This window comes from Sorex fumeus, unplaced genomic scaffold (assembly GCF_029834395.1).
Source record: "Sorex fumeus unplaced genomic scaffold, SorFum_2.1 ptg000011l, whole genome shotgun sequence".
Lineage (NCBI taxonomy): Eukaryota > Metazoa > Chordata > Mammalia > Eulipotyphla > Soricidae > Sorex > Sorex fumeus.
In genome coordinates, this window is record NW_026606068.1 from 3,495,001 (window position 1) to 3,512,038 (window position 17,038).

Consider the following 17,038-nt stretch of genomic DNA (forward strand, 5'->3'; position numbering starts at 1 on the left):
TGAAAGGATAAATAAACTGTGGCGCGTCAGACAATGGCACATTATTCAGTGCTAGGAGGGAATGAACTGGCGCCAGGATAAGACACGAGATTCCGGCAATGCCTCAGTCTAGGAGGGAGAATCTTAGCTGAAAGGGTTCCGGGCCACGGGGCCAACTGGACAGGACCAACTGGACACAGTGAAGAGACCAGCAGCTGCCAGAGCTTGCGGTGGGAGGAGGAATAGGCGAGCCCGAGAGGGTCTGGAGAGCAGGGATGCGAGAATACAGGATTCCGTCCTGGTAGACATGCCAAACGCGTGGGCATTACCAAACCGAGACCACTGGGCACCCATAAGATGTTCCACACCAAGACTGAGTCCAGTGGGAACTCGTGAACTGTGAACGATTAGGATGTGCCATTAGGCTTAACATGGTCACCGAAGTGTCCTCTGGTGCTGATGTCTCTGGTGGGGGTGCTGTGAGGAGCGGGGCAGAGAACAGCTGGGAAGTCTCTCCGCTTTCTGCCCCATTTTGTTTTGAACATAAACCTGCTTTAAAAACATGAGGTGGGGCTGGAGAGATAGCACAGTGGGTAGGGCGTTTGCCTTGCACGCGGCTGACCCGGGTTCGATTCCCAGCATCTCGTATGGTCCCCTGAGCACCGCCAGGAGTGATTCCTGAGTGCAGAGCCAGGAGTGACCCCTGTGCATCACCAGGTGTGACCCAAAAAGCAAAAAAAAAAAAACCCCTAAAAAAACAACAAAAAAAAAACATGAGGTTTGCTAATAAATCTTTTGGGTTTTGTTTTTTTTTTTTGCCACAACAAGTGATGCTCAGGGGTTGCTTCTGGGTCTGCACTCAGGAATGACTCCTGGCAGTGCTCGAGGGACCATCTGGGAATCCAGAATTGAACCCAAGTCTGCCATGTGCAAGGCAAGCACCCTCCCTGCTGTACTATCGATCTGGCCCCAAACATGTTTTTAGAGCAGGGATAGGGTTAGGAGGCCAAGTATCTTTGTTTTATGCAAAAGTCTCTAAGATCATCAAAAAATGCTTGAGGATCAGAGATATGGCCCTGTGGTAAAATACATGCTGTAAATGCATGAGATATGGGTTTGATCCCTAGCACTGCAAAACTGTCACTGTCACTGTCACTGTCCTCCTGTTGTTCATCGATTTGCTTGAGCAGACCCAGTAACGTCTCCATCGTGAGACTTGTTGTTACTGTGTTTGTCAAATACGTCACAGGGAGCGAGATACTCTCGGTAGCTTGACAGGCTTTCGGAGAGGAGCAGAGGAATCGAACCCGGCTCAGCTGGGCCGGCTGTGCACAAGGCAGACGCCCTACCGCTGTGCTATTGCTCCAGCCCTAGAAGAAAAAAATAGCAAGAGATGGAGAGAGAGAGAGAGAGAGAGAGAGAGAGAGAGAGAGAGAGAGAGAGAGAGAGAGAGAGTGAGAGAGAGGGAGAGGGAGAGAGAGGGAGAGGGAGAGAGAAAGACTTGAGCAGAACCTATGAGATGAGAGGGAAGAGGACTGCTTGAGGGCAAAAGACTAAAGACAGCTGGTGGCAGACCCTGAGGAAAGTGTGGGTCGAGAGTAGATATCGGACTGAGGCTTGAGGTAGACATGGACCTGAGGTATAACATGGGAATGAGGTGTAACGTGGGCCTGAGGTAGATATGAGCCTGACAGGGTCCTGACGTATAACATGGGCCTGAGATAGACATGGATCTGAGGTAGATATGGACCTGATGTAGACATGGGCCTGAAATCTAACATGGGCCTGAGTTGTGACTTGGGCCTGAGGTAGACACAGGCCTGAGGTGTGACTTGGGCCTGAAGTAGACGCGGGCCTGAGATGTGACTTGGGCCTGAGGTAGACGCGGGCCTGAGGTGTGACTTGGGCCTGAGGTAGACGTGGGCCTGAGGTGTGACTTGGGCCTGAAGTGTCACGTGTACATGAGGTCGATATGGGCATGATCCACCCTGGCCGTGTGAGGATGAGATTTGAAGTGTGGAAACGGGCCAGGCCCAGGATAGAGTCTAGGAACTGGCAGTAAAGGGGGTGGGGTGTGCCACCTCCTTCCACCTACTTGAAAAATCTAGAATGCACCAGGCAACCCGCCCCACCCACCCAGCAGCCGCGGTGCTGTGAGCCCCTCGTGTCCGCGCCTTGCCCACCCTGACCCCTGACGGCCCAGTGTCCTGGCAACAGGCAGCGCACCCACCGCCGCTGTCCAGCAGATGCTCTGTCTTGCTGTGGCCCCCCGGAAGCTGCTAGCCTTGCCCCTTGTCTGTGGTACATGGCACATGCTGGGTGACCCCTGTCCTGTGGCCAAGGGCATGTGGCAGGGGTGTGGGGTCCAGTCAGCTGCTCAGGGTCTCAGTTTCCTCGTGTGTGTGTGCCCACTCCTCTAGCTAGCGAGTGACCAAGGGGCAGTGCCCGGCATCCCCGGGACTCTCAAGACCAGGTGGCCAGGAGGAAGTGGCTGCCCGCCTGGGGCTCAGGGACTTGGAAAGGAGAGTTGGCTGTAGATCGCAGTCAGGCGCGGTGCTCTGGGACTGCCGCTGAACCAGAACATTCTCAGCTTCCCAACAGGGGAGGCACCACTGGCCAGTGACCACGACCCAGATTGGGGGTCCTGCCCGACTCCCCTCACCCCCCCTCGGCAGCTCAGCAGGGCTCAGGAAGGGCACAGAGGCTCCTGCCTGCTCCCAACATGGAGGCCCAGAGTAGGGGGACCCCCCTGAACCCGCAGAGTCACACGTCAGGGCCAGGTCGGTGGAAAGGCTGCCCCCAGGCCAGTGTCTGCCATCAGTCAAGTCAAGAGATGTCTCAGGGCAGGGCCTGCTGAGGAGGAAGTTGGCACGGGTGGCGGACTGGGGGCAGGGGTGCCGGTCTGTCAGGGGGCGCTCGGACTGGGACTTGGGGGTGTTAGTAAAGAAGCCCCTTGTGTGACCAACTCTGCCTCCTTGGGGTGCCCCAATGCCACTCCATGGCCGGGGGTCACTGTCTTCCCAGGCCAGCACCCTGGGGACTCCTAAGTCAGTGGGGTGAGGGGAGGTGGCGAGGACAGCCAGTCTCTGAGGATCGAGGGCGGCACCCAGTCTCGGCCACACGTGTGAGCAAAGCAGAGGCCCTCTTGGGGTCTTCCAGGCCACTGTCCTTCTTGTGACTCCATTTGGGGGGCATGGGAGTGGGAGCAGGCTCTGGGGTCTTCCCTGAGCTGAGAGGGTTAACAGCCACACGACAACGTGTACCGTGTCTGTGAGCGTGGAGCCGGGAAGGAGTCTGGGATGCCCACATGAGGCGTCCCCCTGCTCTGTCCTTCCTGGGGCCCCCTCGAAGTCGCTGCTTGTGTCACCCTAATCCAGAGGGTGGTCGTGTGGGCTTTCTGAGCCTGAGTCGCTCCGAAGTGGAAGATCAGAATCTACCACATCCCAGGCTCCCCGTGTCAGGGGATGGGGTGGGTGGGGGTGTCTCAGCCATGGGAGGGGGCACCTAGTGCCGCAGTGCCCACCTGCCCTCCACGGGCACCCGCCCCCCACCCAGTCTAGATGATCTGTTGGCACGGTGCCGGTTCTGGCCACGGGGTGGATTTTTCTTTTTTTCTTTCTTTTTTGGGCCACACCCAGCAATGCACAAGGGTTACTCCTGGCTCTGCACTCAGGAATCACACCATATGGGCCGCCGGGAATTGAACCCGGGTCAGCTGTGTGCAAGGCAAATGCCCTCGCTGCTGTGCTATTGCTCCGGCCTGGGGCAGATTTTTCTTGACTTGCCCTGCTGGAGGGGCTAGGAAGGGCAGTGCTCCCCCCACACTGGGACCTTGTCCCCCCCCACCCCAGCCCTGTGTGGGGCGCAGTCAGAAGGGTGGGGGTGTCTCTGGCTGTGTTCTTTCGGGGAAGCTGACTCAGCATCTCTTGGGGCTCCGGAGAAGCAGCCCCGGGTTGCCTGAGCAGATGGGCCTCGCGGGACCCACCCCGGACCACCCGCACACGGTCAGGAGCCGCCGGGGAAAGCCCGGGCCGGGCCCTCCGCTGCCTTCAGGGAGCAGGCGGGGCTGGGTGGGGAAGAGACCTTGGTGTTCTTTGCTCAGCAGATTTTTCTAGAACCTCCTGGGGCCAGTACCATGTGATTCCACTAGTTGGCTTTTGCTCCGGGCCTGGCCCGCGCCGCAGGCTGAGGTCACGGGAGAAACAGGGTTCCCGGGAGGAAACAGAGAGCTCTTGAGGGAGCCGGGGGCACGGGGCTGCCAGGGCCGGCCTGGGTGGGCATCAGGTGACTCACAAAACCCGGCTCTGCGGCTGCTGAGCGGAGTGACCTTGGGCAAGTCCCCTGACCTGGGGGAGCCGCGCCTGGACAATGCGGGGGCCAACCCAGAAGGCGTCGGAGGCTTCCATGAGAAATCACGAGGGTGTGTTCAGAAGGACGCTGGGGCCTCATCAGATGTGCAGGACGTGCTTGTCATTGTTTACTGTCCTGGTGTCCTGGTCCAGAGAGTGGCAGGAGCTGTCAGGGAAGTTTCCAAACATGGGACACACCCCCCTCTCCCCATCGGGTTCTGTGGAATGGGTAGGAGTCCACAAAGTGCATTGGTATTGAGAACCACTAGAAGTGCTGTGTGTGCTGGACCGTAGTGTGCTGTAGGGTGCGGGGAACCCCAGAGTTGGGGGGAGGGGGCTTCCATCTCTGACCTCTGGGAGACAGGATATGGGCTTGGCAGCTCGGGCAGGCCAGGTGCAGTGCTTTGGGCTGAGCATCGCCAGAACTGTGGAACCCTGGGGCATCCAAAAGGGATGCAGGTGACAGGAGGAAGAGGAGGGGGCTTGGGCCGCATCCAGCAATGCTCAGGGGCTGAAGGTGGGTTAACCACATGCAAGACAAGTGCCTTCTCTCCGCCCTCTCTCTGCCCTCATTGATTCTTCATTACACTCTGGAGTTCTTGTAGCAGTTTCCCAAGCTTGTGCCTTTCCAGCTCTGGAGCACATCCCCGGGTAGGCATGCAACAACCCCTGCACCCCATCGCATGCCCAGCACCTCCTCAGGACAGGCCTGCGCTCCCCACACCCAACAAGTCCCTGGGGCAGGTGTGTACTCTCCACCCTGACCCACACCCAGAATGTCCCTGAGGCAGGCGTGCACTCTCCACCCCGTCCCACGCCCAGCACATCCCAGGGCAGGCATGCATTCTCTCCTCCCCATCCCGTGTCCAGTGCTCTGTCGCCACAGCTGTGTCAGGGGTGAGGGGCAGGAGCAGATGGCTGGTTGTTGACACTGAGTTAGATGAAGTCAGAAAGGGGCTGCTGAGGGTGATGCCGGGGTGAAGGTGGATACAGAACAGTGGGCAAGGGATGATGGCTGAGGGGTGAAGAGTCAGGGGTGAGAGATGAGGAATGGGGGATGATGGGTAAGGGATGATCGGTGAAGAGTGAGGAATGACGGATGATGGGTGAAGGGTGAGTGATGGTGGATGATGGGTGATGGATGATGAGTGAGGGATGAGGGGTGATGGGTAAGGGACAATGAATGATGGGTGAAAGATGAGGGATGATGGGTGATGGGTGAGGGATTATGGATGATGGATGATGGATGACAGGTGATGAATGATGGGTGAGGGATGGCAGGTTAAGAGTGAGGGATGAGGGACGATGGGTGAGGGATGAGGGATTATGGATGAGGGATGAGGGACGCATGGATGAGGGATGGCAGGTTAAGAGTGAGGGATGAGGGATGATGAGTGATGGGTGAGGGATGAGGGATGAGGGATGCATGGATGAGGGATGGCAGGTTAAGAGTGAGGGATGATGGGTGAGGGATGAGGGATGAGGGACGCATGGATGAGGGATGGCAGGTTAAGAGTGAGGGATGAGGGATGATGGGTGAGGGATGAGGGATTATGGATGAGGGGTGAGGGGCGCATGGATGAGGGATGGCAGGTTAAGAGTGAGGGATGAAGGATGATGAGTGATGGGTGAGGGATGAGGGATTATGGATGAGGGGTGAGGGATGAGGGACGCATGGATGAGGGATGGCAGGTTAAGAGCGAGGGATGAGGGATGATGGATGATGAGTGATGGGTGAGGGATGAGGGATTATGGATGAGGGGTGAGGGATGAGGGACGCATGGATGAGGGATGGCAGGTTAAGAGCGAGGGATGAGGGATGATGAGTGATGAGTGATGGGTGAGGGATGAGGGATTATGGATGAGGGGTGAGGGATGAGGGACGCATGGATGAGGGATGGCAGGTTAAGAGTGAGGGATGAGGGATGAAGGATGATGGGTGAGGGATGAGGGATTATGGATGAGGGGTGAGGGATGAGGGACGCATGGATGAGGGATGGCAGGTTAAGAGTGAGGGATGAGGGATGAGGGACGATGGGTGAGGGATGAGGGATTATGGATGAAGGGTGAGGGATGAGGGACGCATGGATGAGGGATGGCAGGTTAAGAGTGAAGGAAGAGGGATGATGAGTGATGGGTGAGGGATGAGGGATGAAGGATGAGGGATGCATGGATGAGGGATGGCAGGTTAAGAGTGAGGGATGAGGGATGATGGGTGAGGGATGAGGGATGATGGATGAGGGATGAGGGATGCATGGATGAGGGATGGCAGGTTAAGAGTGAAGGAAGAGGGATGATGAGTGATGGGTGAGGGATGAGGGATGAAGGATGAGGGATGCATGGATGAGGGATGGCAGGTTAAGAGTGAGGGATGAGGGATGATGGGTGAGGGATGAGGGACGCATGGATGAGGAGTGAGGGGTGACGGTGAGGGATGGAGGATAATGGGTGAGGGATGGTGGGTGGATGGGTGAGATGTGAAGGATTATGGACGAGGGATGATGGATGACAGGTGACGAATGATGGGTGAGGGATGGCAGGTTAAGAGGGATGATGAAGGATGATGGGTGAGGGATGAGGGATTATGGATGAGGGGTGAGGAGTGAGGGGTGATGGTGAGGTAGAGAGGATAATCGGTGAGGGATGGTGTGTGGATGGGTGAGGGGCGAGGGTTGATGGGTGCATGAGTGAGGTCTGAATGGATGAGGATGATGGATGGGACGCATGGATGAGGCGTGACATGTGAGGGATAACGGAGGAGTGAGAGATCAATTGGTGAAAGGTGATGGGTGAGGAATGCACGGATGAGGATGGGCGGGAGGCAGGAAGGAAAGAAGGAAGGGGCGGGCGAGTAAATGGGAGAAAGGACGCATGGACAGAGAGGGGTGACAAAGCTCTGGGAGGAAACGGGCGACAGTGAGCACAGGACAAGGCTGAACGCAGCCGGCGGCCACGTTACATTGTTGCCTGAAGCGGATGTTTGTCTCTTCCCCGGGAGGCGACTGCTCAGCTCCTCCGGGAGGAACACTCGGAGTCTATTTTTAGCTCTGCAGGGAAGCAAGTGCCCCTGGGAGGCGTCCAGCAGCCGTCGGTTGGCCCTGCTCGGACTTTTGTGGTCAGGACCCCACCGTGGCCTCCTGCCTCAGCCCTTCCTGCACTTCCGGCCGGCCGTGAAAACAGAGTGTTTGGGCCAGGTGGAGTTCGCGGGCTGGCCGTTCCCAGTGGTGGTTCTTTTTAAAAATAGCTCAGACGGTTTTTAAACACTGGAACCAATCGGGGCTGGACAGAGAGTACCAGGGTTGAAGGCACTTGCCCTGCCTGTGGCCAATCCCAGGCCTCTTCCCAGCTCCACACAGGGTCCCCGAGCACTGTCAGGGCTCACCTCTGAACACAGTCAGGAATAGCCCTGAGCATCCCAGGATTTAAGGAAAACAATTGCCAAGCTGCTCCCATCCACAGGTAGTTGTCACTGTGGCTTTGCTCTGACGTGTCACGAATCTGGATGGGCAGTTCAGCTGGTCGCGGTTGGGTCGTGGATGGAAGCAGTATTGACGAATGGCCTTGGCCGAAGAGATGGGACAGTGGTTAGCGCACTTGCCTTACACACAGTTGACCCGGGTTCAATCCTCAGTACCCCAAATAGTCCCCTGGACTTTTCAGAATCAGAAGTCAGAGAAGGGCAAGAGTTTTGGTTTTTTTTTTTTTAATTTCTATTAAATCACCATGAGATATCGTTACAAAACTTTCATGTTTGAGATTCACCTATATAGAGATCGAACACCCATCCCTTCACCAGTGCAAATTTTTCACCACCAATGTCTCCAGTACCCCCCCCCCACCCCCATTCCAGTCCTCACCCTGCCTCTATGGCAGACAATTTCCCCAATACACTCTCTCTTTACTTTGGGGGATTATATTTTGCTCGATTTTTCCCACCACCATTCAAGCCTGCTTGCCAGGGCCAGACTCTATCTCGTTTATTTTCCACTGCTCTTTTTGAATTTCATGGGAGGTCGCGCAGCTGCAAAAGCTGCCACGTGCTTCTGGAATTCTAAGACTGGAAATGGTTGGGTTCCAGGGACAACTCTGTAGGGCACTGATCCATTTGGGGAATTCAACTGGGAGTTTCTGGACCCAGGCTAAGATGGCGCCTGGGGGCGGGTTGTGGGCATGACATCTGGAATCAAGAGTGGGCAGGGAGCCGGGGAGGGGCTGTCCAGCTCCGCTGCCACAGTGCAGCTTGGAGACTTAGTGCTGGAACCTGCATACCTGAGCCATGCTTGTGAGAGCTCCTGGGCGCTGGGATTCCCTCTGGAGTGGGCGGGGAGAGTGCACTTACTCCATCAGGGCAAGATTTTTTTTTTTTTGCCTTTTTTTTTTTTTTGGTCACACCCAGCAATGCTCAGGGGTCATTCTGGCTCTGCACTCAGAAATTACTCCTGGCCGTGCTTGGGGGACCATGTGGGATGCCGGGGATCGAACCCGGGTCAGCTGCGTGCAAGGCACACGCCCTACCCGCTGTGCTCCAGCCCCAGGGCAAGATTTTTTTTTTTTCAATGTTTTAGGGCCACACTTGGAAGGAAGGCAGCTATGCTAGCCACTATACCACCAACGCTGGAGCGATAGCACAGCGGGTAGGGCGTTCGCCTTACATGCGGCCAACATGGCCGACCCGAGTTCGATTCCTCCGCCCCTCTCGGAGAGCCCGGCAAGCTACCGAGAGTATTCGATATGCCAGACACAGTAACAACAAAGTCTCCAATGGAGACGTTACTGGGCCCGCTCGAGCAAATCGATGATCAACGGGAGGGCCTTTACCTTTACCTTTACCTAGGGCCACACTTGATGGTGCTCAGGGGTTACTCCTGACTCTGTGCTCAGGGATCACTCCTGTTGGGCTCAGAGGACTCTAGGGGATGCAGGAGGTTGAACCCGGGTCACCTGTGTGCAAGGCAAGCACCCTCCCCGCTGCACTGTCCCTCTGGCCTGGGGCAAGAAATTTCTTCCTTTGACAGATTTTACACATTGAGGTTTCCATGTTGGGGGTTTGAGTGTTTTCTAGTCAAACAATGATTTTATCGCCTGAATACACAAATGATTCCGAGTTGCAGTTCAGCGGAAGGACTCACTGAGTCTCATCACAGAGCCCAATAGTACGGCTGTCACTGAGCATCAGCCGGAATGTAGCCAACTCCTCCCTGAACTCATCCTGATCGTTGCTTTCCCTCCGCTGCAGAGGTGGTCGAGCCTGGGGGAGCGAAGGCCGGGGCCTGCAGAGGAGAGAGCTGGAGGGCCAGAAGGACCTCCAGCCTGTGGCTCTGCCTGCCCCGTGGAACCCTCCAGGCTTCACAGCACATCACAAATGTACCTGCAGGTCCTGGGACGTAGCTCAGGATAAACCCAGCCCTAGCCCTAGCTGGCCAGAAGGCCGGAGCCCTTGTCCAGAGCCATCTCTGCCCTGGCTCCTCACCCTGTCAGAGTCATGCTGGCTGTGGATAGGCCCCCAGCAAATCATCAGTGCTGAGGGCTTCAGAGAAGGTTCCAGAAGCTGTTCATTTCCTTCCTCCCTCTGACTGTGCATGCCCTAACAGGCCAGTCCTGGGCAAGTGGTGTGAAATACTGAATTTTGGATGGCAATCCTCGGATCACCAAGTCTTTCTTACTTACTCTTAGAGGGGCAACACCCAGTAGCCCTGGGGGTAAGGGGTCAGTACAGGCCTGTGACAGGCCGTGAAGCCTGGAGGGTTCCATGGGGCAGGCAGAGCCACAGGGGGGCCACCAGGGACACCCCCCGCTGGGCTGACGGGGAGGGTCAAAGGATCCCGAACCTACCAGGCACACACGTGCCTCCACTCGACTCTCTTCTGACCCGTGTGATGATGTCATGAGCCATCTGCTTAGTGCGGTCTCTCTCTCCTTCCAGATTGTTCTCTGGGGCCGGACTGAGAAATGCCTGCGGGAGACGACGGAGGAGATTCGGCAGATGGGCACTGAGTGTCACTACTTCATTTGTGATGTGGGCAACCGCGAGGAGGTGTACCAGACGGCCAAGGCTGTCCGGGAGAAGGCGAGTGGACAGTGGGGCTGTCCTCGGGGCCGGGCAGCCAGGGGCGGCTCTCCCTGAAGCTGGCCATGTGTCTGTGTGTACGTCTGTGTGTGTGTCCACTGTGTGTGTATGTGTGTGTGTGTCCCCATGTGTATGTACGGGGAGGGTTTGTGTATGTGTCTATCTGTATGTCTGTGTGTATCTGTGTCTGTCTGCATGTTTGTGTGTCTGTGTATATATGTATGTCTCTGTTCATATGAGTTATGTTTGTGTGTCTGTGTGTGTCTTCTGAGTCTGTGTGTGTGTCTCTGTGAGTCTGTATTTGTATTTGTGTGTCTGCATCCGTGTGTCTTGGGCGTCTGTGTCCGTATAAGTCTGTGTGAGCGTGTGAGGGTGAGTCTGTGTGTGTCCGTGTGAGTCTCTATCTGTATAAGGCTGTGCCTGTGTATGTCTGTGAGGGCCTGTGTCTGTGTGTCTGTCTATGTTCCTGTGAGTCTGTCCATGTGAGTCTGTGCCTGTGTGAGTCTGTGTGTGTGTGAGTGTGAGTGTGTGTCTGTGTGAGTGTGTGTCTGTGAGTCTGTGTGTGTCCGTGTGAGTCGGGGAGTCTGTGTCTGTGTGAGTCTGTATCTGTATGAAGCTGTGACTGTGTGTGTCTATGGGAGCCTGTGTCTGTGTGTCTGTCTGTGTCTGTGTCCCTGTGAGTCTATCCAGGTGAGTCTGTGTGTGTCTGTGTGAGTCAGTGTCTGTGTGAGTATGTATCTGTGAGTCTGTATGTGTCCATGTGAGTCAGTATCTGTGTGAATGTGTGTCTGTGTGAGTGTGTGTCTGTGTGTGCCTCAGGGGCTGCTTTGGCTATGGGTGAGGATGTGACAGGAGTCATATCCTGCTGTCCCTGGAGGATTTAGGCATGTGTGTCCCTCCGTGGGGGACACACACTCGCCTTCCTGCTCATGCTGAGGGCACAGTGGCCCCCGGGAGCAGAGTGCTGAGCCCCCGAGTAGGTTCTGACGCTCAGGACCCGGCCGTCATGTCCCTCTGCTGCAGGTGGGCGACATCACCATCCTGGTGAACAACGCGGCCGTGGTCCACGGGAAGAGCCTGATGGACAGTGACGATGACGCGCTGCTCAAGTCCCAGCACATCAACACCCTGGGCCAGTTCTGGGTGAGGCGGAGTGCCGGGCAAGGGGGGACCCCGAGGCGGCGGGGAGGGGGACCCGGGAGGGGAGGGATGTCCAGAGACAGGAGGACACATGGCCCCAGGAGGCACGCTGACCCCCGCCTGCCCGCAGACCACCAAGGCCTTCCTGCCACGCATGCTCGAGCTGCAGAACGGCCACATCGTGTGTCTGAACTCGGTGCTGGCGCTGTCGGCCATCCCCGGGGCCATCGACTACTGCACGTCCAAGGCCTCGGCCTTCGCCTTCATGGAGAGCCTGACGCTGGGGCTGCTGGACTGTCCGGGCGTCAGTGCCACCACCGTGCTGCCCTTCCACACCAGCACCGAGATGTTCCAGGGCATGCGTGTCAGGTGGGTGAGCGCGTGACACTGCGGACCCGGGACCCAGCTCTAACCGAGGGGGAGTGACCGGCTGTGAGAGGGGGGGGGGAGAGAGATGGAGAAAGGGAGGGAAGGAGAGAGAGAGAGAGAGAGAGAGAGAGAGAGAGAGAGAAAGATCAGGCTGCAGCCCATCACAGACTCCCCAAAGGCAGCAGTCAAAGTAGAGGCAGTTTCCAGCTGCACCGAGTTCTGGGCCCGACAGAAGTGGGCCATGCAGGGAGAACCCAGAACCTCAGTCACCCTTGGCGGAATCATGAGCAAGGAGACCATGAAGGGAGCACAGGAGAACTTTCTGGGTACTTAGGAAGATTGTCTCTTCCAGATCTAGGGGAGGGTCTTGTAGGTTGGAATGCACCACACCTCACCTTCAAGATCTGTGCGCTTTGAGCCCAGAGGGATTGTACAGCAGGATGGGTGTTTACTTTGAATGTGGCTGACTTGGGTTCTATCCCCGCATCCCGTATGGTCCCCAGGCACGGGCAGGAGTAATTCCTGAGGGCAGAGCCAGGAGTAAACCCTGAGCATGCTGGGTGTGGCCCCCAAACAGTAAACAAACAAAAGGAGATTTGCACACTTTATGTAGAATAGAGCCTGAATAGGGCAGAAGCAGCAGCACTGGCTTTGCACACGGCTCACCCAGGTTCGATCCCCAGCATCCCATATGGTCCCCGGAACCCACCAAGGAGTGATCTCTGGGTGCAGAGCCAGGAGTATGCCCTGACACCTCCGGGTGTGACCTCCAAATAAACAAAAATAACAAGAAACATGAGAGACTGGAACGAACTCATTGGCTGAGTATGTGCGCCTCAGTCCTGAGGCCCGGGTTCGAGTCCCAGTGACATCCCCCCCGCCCCCGCCACATTCTACCCCACCAAGATGAGTCAGAACCCCTGATTTTGAACCACACTCCAGCTCCTGCAAGGTTTGCAGTTAACTTGAAGTGAGTGCTGGTGACTGAGTAGTTAACTTGAGGTGAGTGCTGGTGACTGAGTAGTTAACTTGAGGTGAGTGCTGGTGACTGAGTAGTTAACTTGAGGTGAGTGCTGGTGACTGAGTAGTTAACTTGAGGTGAGTGCTGGTGACTGAGTAGTTAACTTGAGGTGAGTGCTGGTGACTGAGTAGATAACTTGAGGTGAGTGCTGGTGACTGAGTAGTTAGCTAACTGCCCTGTGGGTGACAGCAAGCCCAGAGGACTTGCCCCTAAGCCCCCAGAGACCAGAGCAGTGTCAGACCTTCGTGGGCTGGAATGGGGGGCAGAGCCAGGTCCTGGCCAGGCTCCTGCAGCTCAGCTTGGAATGCCTCGGTTCCCCCCGACTCCACCTCAGTTTCTTTGTCTGTCAGCTAGAGTCCGGGTTCCTGGGGAGACCCTTGAGCCAGCTACCCTGGGGTGGCCACCCTCACAAGCCTCCCCGAGACTGCAGGGTCTCGGGGAGGCTTGTGAAGTCCCCGCTGTTTGCTCTGACAGACCAGGAAACATCATCGGGACCCACAGTTTCAGGGGGAGACAGTCCCATCAAGGTAGATCCATAGACTGATGGGGGAGGCATCGTGGGGACCCACAGTCTGAGGGGGGTGACGGGTCATTCACTAGGAAACAAGAACAGGCCAGGCCGCCCTGGGTGCTGTGAATGTGCTTGAGCAGGGGGCAGCACCCCCACGGTGGACTGAGCCCTGCTGACCAGGGCCATGGCAGGCCACCGGGGCTGCAGTGGTTGATCAGACAAGGTCCCGCGGCCATCAGGTCTGACCAAGTACTTCCAAGACCCCCCTGACTACCCTGGGACTTGGGGTGAGCCTCCTCTGGTTCCCAGGGGGAGACCCCATCCGCTGGGCGCCCCCACTCACAGGGCTGGTGGAGGGTGACGAGCTCCCAGCATGTGTGAGGGCAGCAGGAAGGAGGGGAGGCGGCCCAGACAGTTCCAGAAGGTCTCAAGGCCCCCGGACAGTGCAACAGGGATGGCCCCGTGCAGAAGCCCCTGCTCCTGACGCCCCGCTCTCTCGCTGCTCACAGGTTCCCCAGGCTCTTCCCCCCACTGAAGCCCGAGACCGTGGCCCGGAGGACAGTGGAAGCCGTTCAGCTCAACCAGGCCCTCCTCCTGCTCCCATGGACGATGCACGCCCTCATTATCCTGAAGAGGTACAGCTGGGGGGCTATCAGGCTCAGGCCGAGCTTCTCCAGGGGACGATGGTGGGCAAAAGGCCTGAGGCAAGGCGAAGGGCACAGCAACCCCATTAGCTCTCAGTGCTCCATCAGCCACAGTGCACAGTGCTCCCTTAGCCATGCCTGCTGTGGACAGGCCCGGCCGAGCCTCCCTGCTCGCAGCCTCCCTCCTGCCTGACTGTGGGCATCAGCACCAGCTGGCTGTCCTCAGGACCCCTGTGGGTCTTCACAGTGCCTGAGCAGCCCAGAGCTCTTGCTTATGTGACCTGCCCCATCCCTCCCGACAGATGACAGCGAGATGAGGGTTGGGGGTTTAGGCATTTGTCCCTACTCAGTGTGTGTATTTGCCTGGCCAACCCATTCCTTGCTATCACAGTTAGGACATTTGTATGAAGAACACGCGTGTTTTCCAAACCCAAAGCGAAACAGGCGCAGTGGAAAGAGACTTGGAAGCGCTTTGCAAAGCCCGTTATTGTCTGGCTGGTGGGAACCCGCAGGCCAGTCACCCCCGCCCCGTTGCCTCGGAGGCTCTGGAAAGTCCCGCGGACACGGGAGAGAAGGAGGGTGGGGGGCACGTTTCTGCAATGATGACGCTGCTGTCACCAACAGTCCGGCCTCCGCGGAGGCGTGGGGTCCCCAGCTCTTCCACACCACTGTAAGAGCTGTGCTCACGTTCTCATGGGCGGCTCAGAACCTTCGCTCTGACGGGGCTCACAGGGGTTCTTGCTGCAAGTGCTCGGAGTCACCGCTCCGCCACAGTGCTCCTGGGAGAGGCCACTTGGGAGGGGGCAGTCTGAGCGGGCCGGACGTCGCCCATGTCTTCCCTACTTTAAACAACAAAAACCCACGCGAGGGGCCAGGTAGGGTGTTTGCCTTGCCTGCGGCTGACCTGGGTTTGATTCCCAGCATCCCATATGGTCCGCCAAGCACCAGCAGGAGTAATTCCTGAGTGCATGAGCCAGGAGTAACCCCTGTGCGATGCCAGGTGTGACTCGAAAAGAAAAAAAAAAAAGCCCATGGGAAGGGGGTTGCAGGTGCCCTGGGGTCTCCTGTCACGGGAGCCGCCTCCAGTCCCACCTGCTGAAGCCAGCTGGCACCCAGGACGGGGCACTGTGCCTCTGCCTGGGTCCTGCAGGCCCCCCGCAGGAGAAATGCAGGGACACTCCTCAGCCCTCCTCACCCCTGCCCCCTCTCACGGAGTTCTTTGGAGACACAGCTCAGTTGGCAGGGTCACACTCAGTTGCCCTTGGTCCATCCTGGCCATCAGGCCCGAGAGGAGCAGAGACTTGATGCCACAGATGCCAGGCCAGTCCCCTCCACTGCAGGGAGGTGTTTGGAAATGCTTTAGAACTTTCCAGAAAGCACACATTCACACCCGATTTTGCTCAGGGCCCCTCAGAGCGCTCCACCCTCAACCTCCATTTTCTGTTTCCTCTGCAATTTTCCACCCCTCCCTCCCCATTCCCTGCATTTCACCTTCTCCAAGAGAAATCTGGTGCTACCACCTCCAAGCAGCCTTCCAGATTGCTCCAGCCGGAAGTGAGCCTTTCTCCCTCTTTAAATAAAGAAGGGGGGGGGGGGTTCCCCAAAGGAACTGTGGCCCCCTTCTGCTCTGTGCTCAGCCTGTGCTCCGAGTAGAATCAGAGATGAAACCTCTGTCGCACAGGTTGTCCCACGAGCTTGATCGGCCAACAGCGAGGACGGGACTGAGGCATGCGAAGGAGCACAGGGACTGGGGTGGCAGGAGGGAGATGGGGGCTCGGGGGCCGGACTTTGCCCCAGAGCCTCACCCAGCAGCGTGTGGAGATCCCAGTTGGAGCCCCCATAGACACTCACCTGCCCGGCATGTGTCTTAGGAAGTTTCCTCTGTCACCTGTAAAGAACTGTTTGTTCGTCCCAGAGCGATAGTCCAGCGGGGTGGGCACTGGCCTTACACGCAGCTGACCCGGGTTCGATCCCATATGGTCCCCTGCGCACCCCAGGAGTAATTCCTGAGTGCAGAGCCAGGAGTAAGCCCTGAGCATCGCCGGGTGTGGCCAAGCCCCCTCCCGCCCAACAAAGGAAGAACTGTCTATTCACTAACTCGGAGCCCGTCCTCCGCGGAGGGGGGCTTGGTGTATATGCTGTGCCCGCTGACCCCTCCCTGACCGTCTGCTCTCTCCCTCCCCACGCCCCCAGCATCCTCCCTCAGGCGGCCCTCGAAGAGATCCACAAGTTCTCAGGAACCTACACCTGCATGAACACTTTCAAAGGGCGGACATGAAGGCAGGACACATGAGCACTGTGCGAAGCCACGGAGCCGGAGGGGCCACGGCGCCCAGGCGCACACACCATGCTCCCGCCCTGGGCGCACTGCTGCTGAGGGAGCCTGGCTGCCTCGGCCTCAGGGAACACCGGCTGCCCCTCAGCCAGCCCCAGGACCTTTGCACAGGACTGGAGGGCCCAACTCTGACCCCCATGGGGAGGCAAGAAGCCAGCCAGATGCCGCCTCGACACTTCTGTCCATTTCTCGTTCCGTAGAGTTTACGGTTCAATCGCTTCTCGGGCCTAAGCCTCTGCAGAGCGCAGAGACCGTTTCCAGGAGGCTCCGTCCGGAAGTGCCTCCTTCCCCTCCAGAATCCACGCGTCCTCGGCTTGTGCAAACTGGGTGAACGGCAGGAATGGAAAAATAAAAGAGTCATGGCTTTTGAGAGGTTGGTTTGCTTTTGTTTTGGTGGGTTTTGCTTTGGGCTGTACTTGGTCGTTGCTGTTGCTGTTGCTGTTGCAAAATCCTTGATCTCGCTCCTGGGTGAACACTGGGAAGGGAGCCCACCCAACCACCAAACTGCATCCGAGGATGGAGAAGCAGCGTCTCGGGATGCCCAGCCCGCGGGCACAGAGGAGGCAGAGATCAGGAGAGAAACAGTGGGGTCTGGGAGCGGGTGCTCCGGCCGTGGGGGCTCC

The 17,038-nt window shown here is 57.5% G+C and overlaps 1 protein-coding gene across 1 annotated transcript in view; it reads left to right on the top strand.

Moving 5' to 3' along the window:
* DHRS3 (dehydrogenase/reductase 3) overlaps nt 1-16,785 on the top strand; it is a 34,889-nt gene extending 18,104 nt beyond the window's left edge. Inside the window, exons 2-6 of the mRNA XM_056110936.1 lie at nt 10,252-10,395; nt 11,419-11,538; nt 11,666-11,904; nt 13,946-14,071; nt 16,274-16,785. Of these exons, the coding sequence (XP_055966911.1) occupies nt 10,252-10,395; nt 11,419-11,538; nt 11,666-11,904; nt 13,946-14,071; nt 16,274-16,358 (714 nt within the window). The 3' untranslated portion in view covers nt 16,359-16,785. The remainder of the gene's footprint in view (nt 1-10,251; nt 10,396-11,418; nt 11,539-11,665; nt 11,905-13,945; nt 14,072-16,273) is intronic.
* The last annotated feature ends 253 nt before the right edge of the window (nt 16,786-17,038 follow it).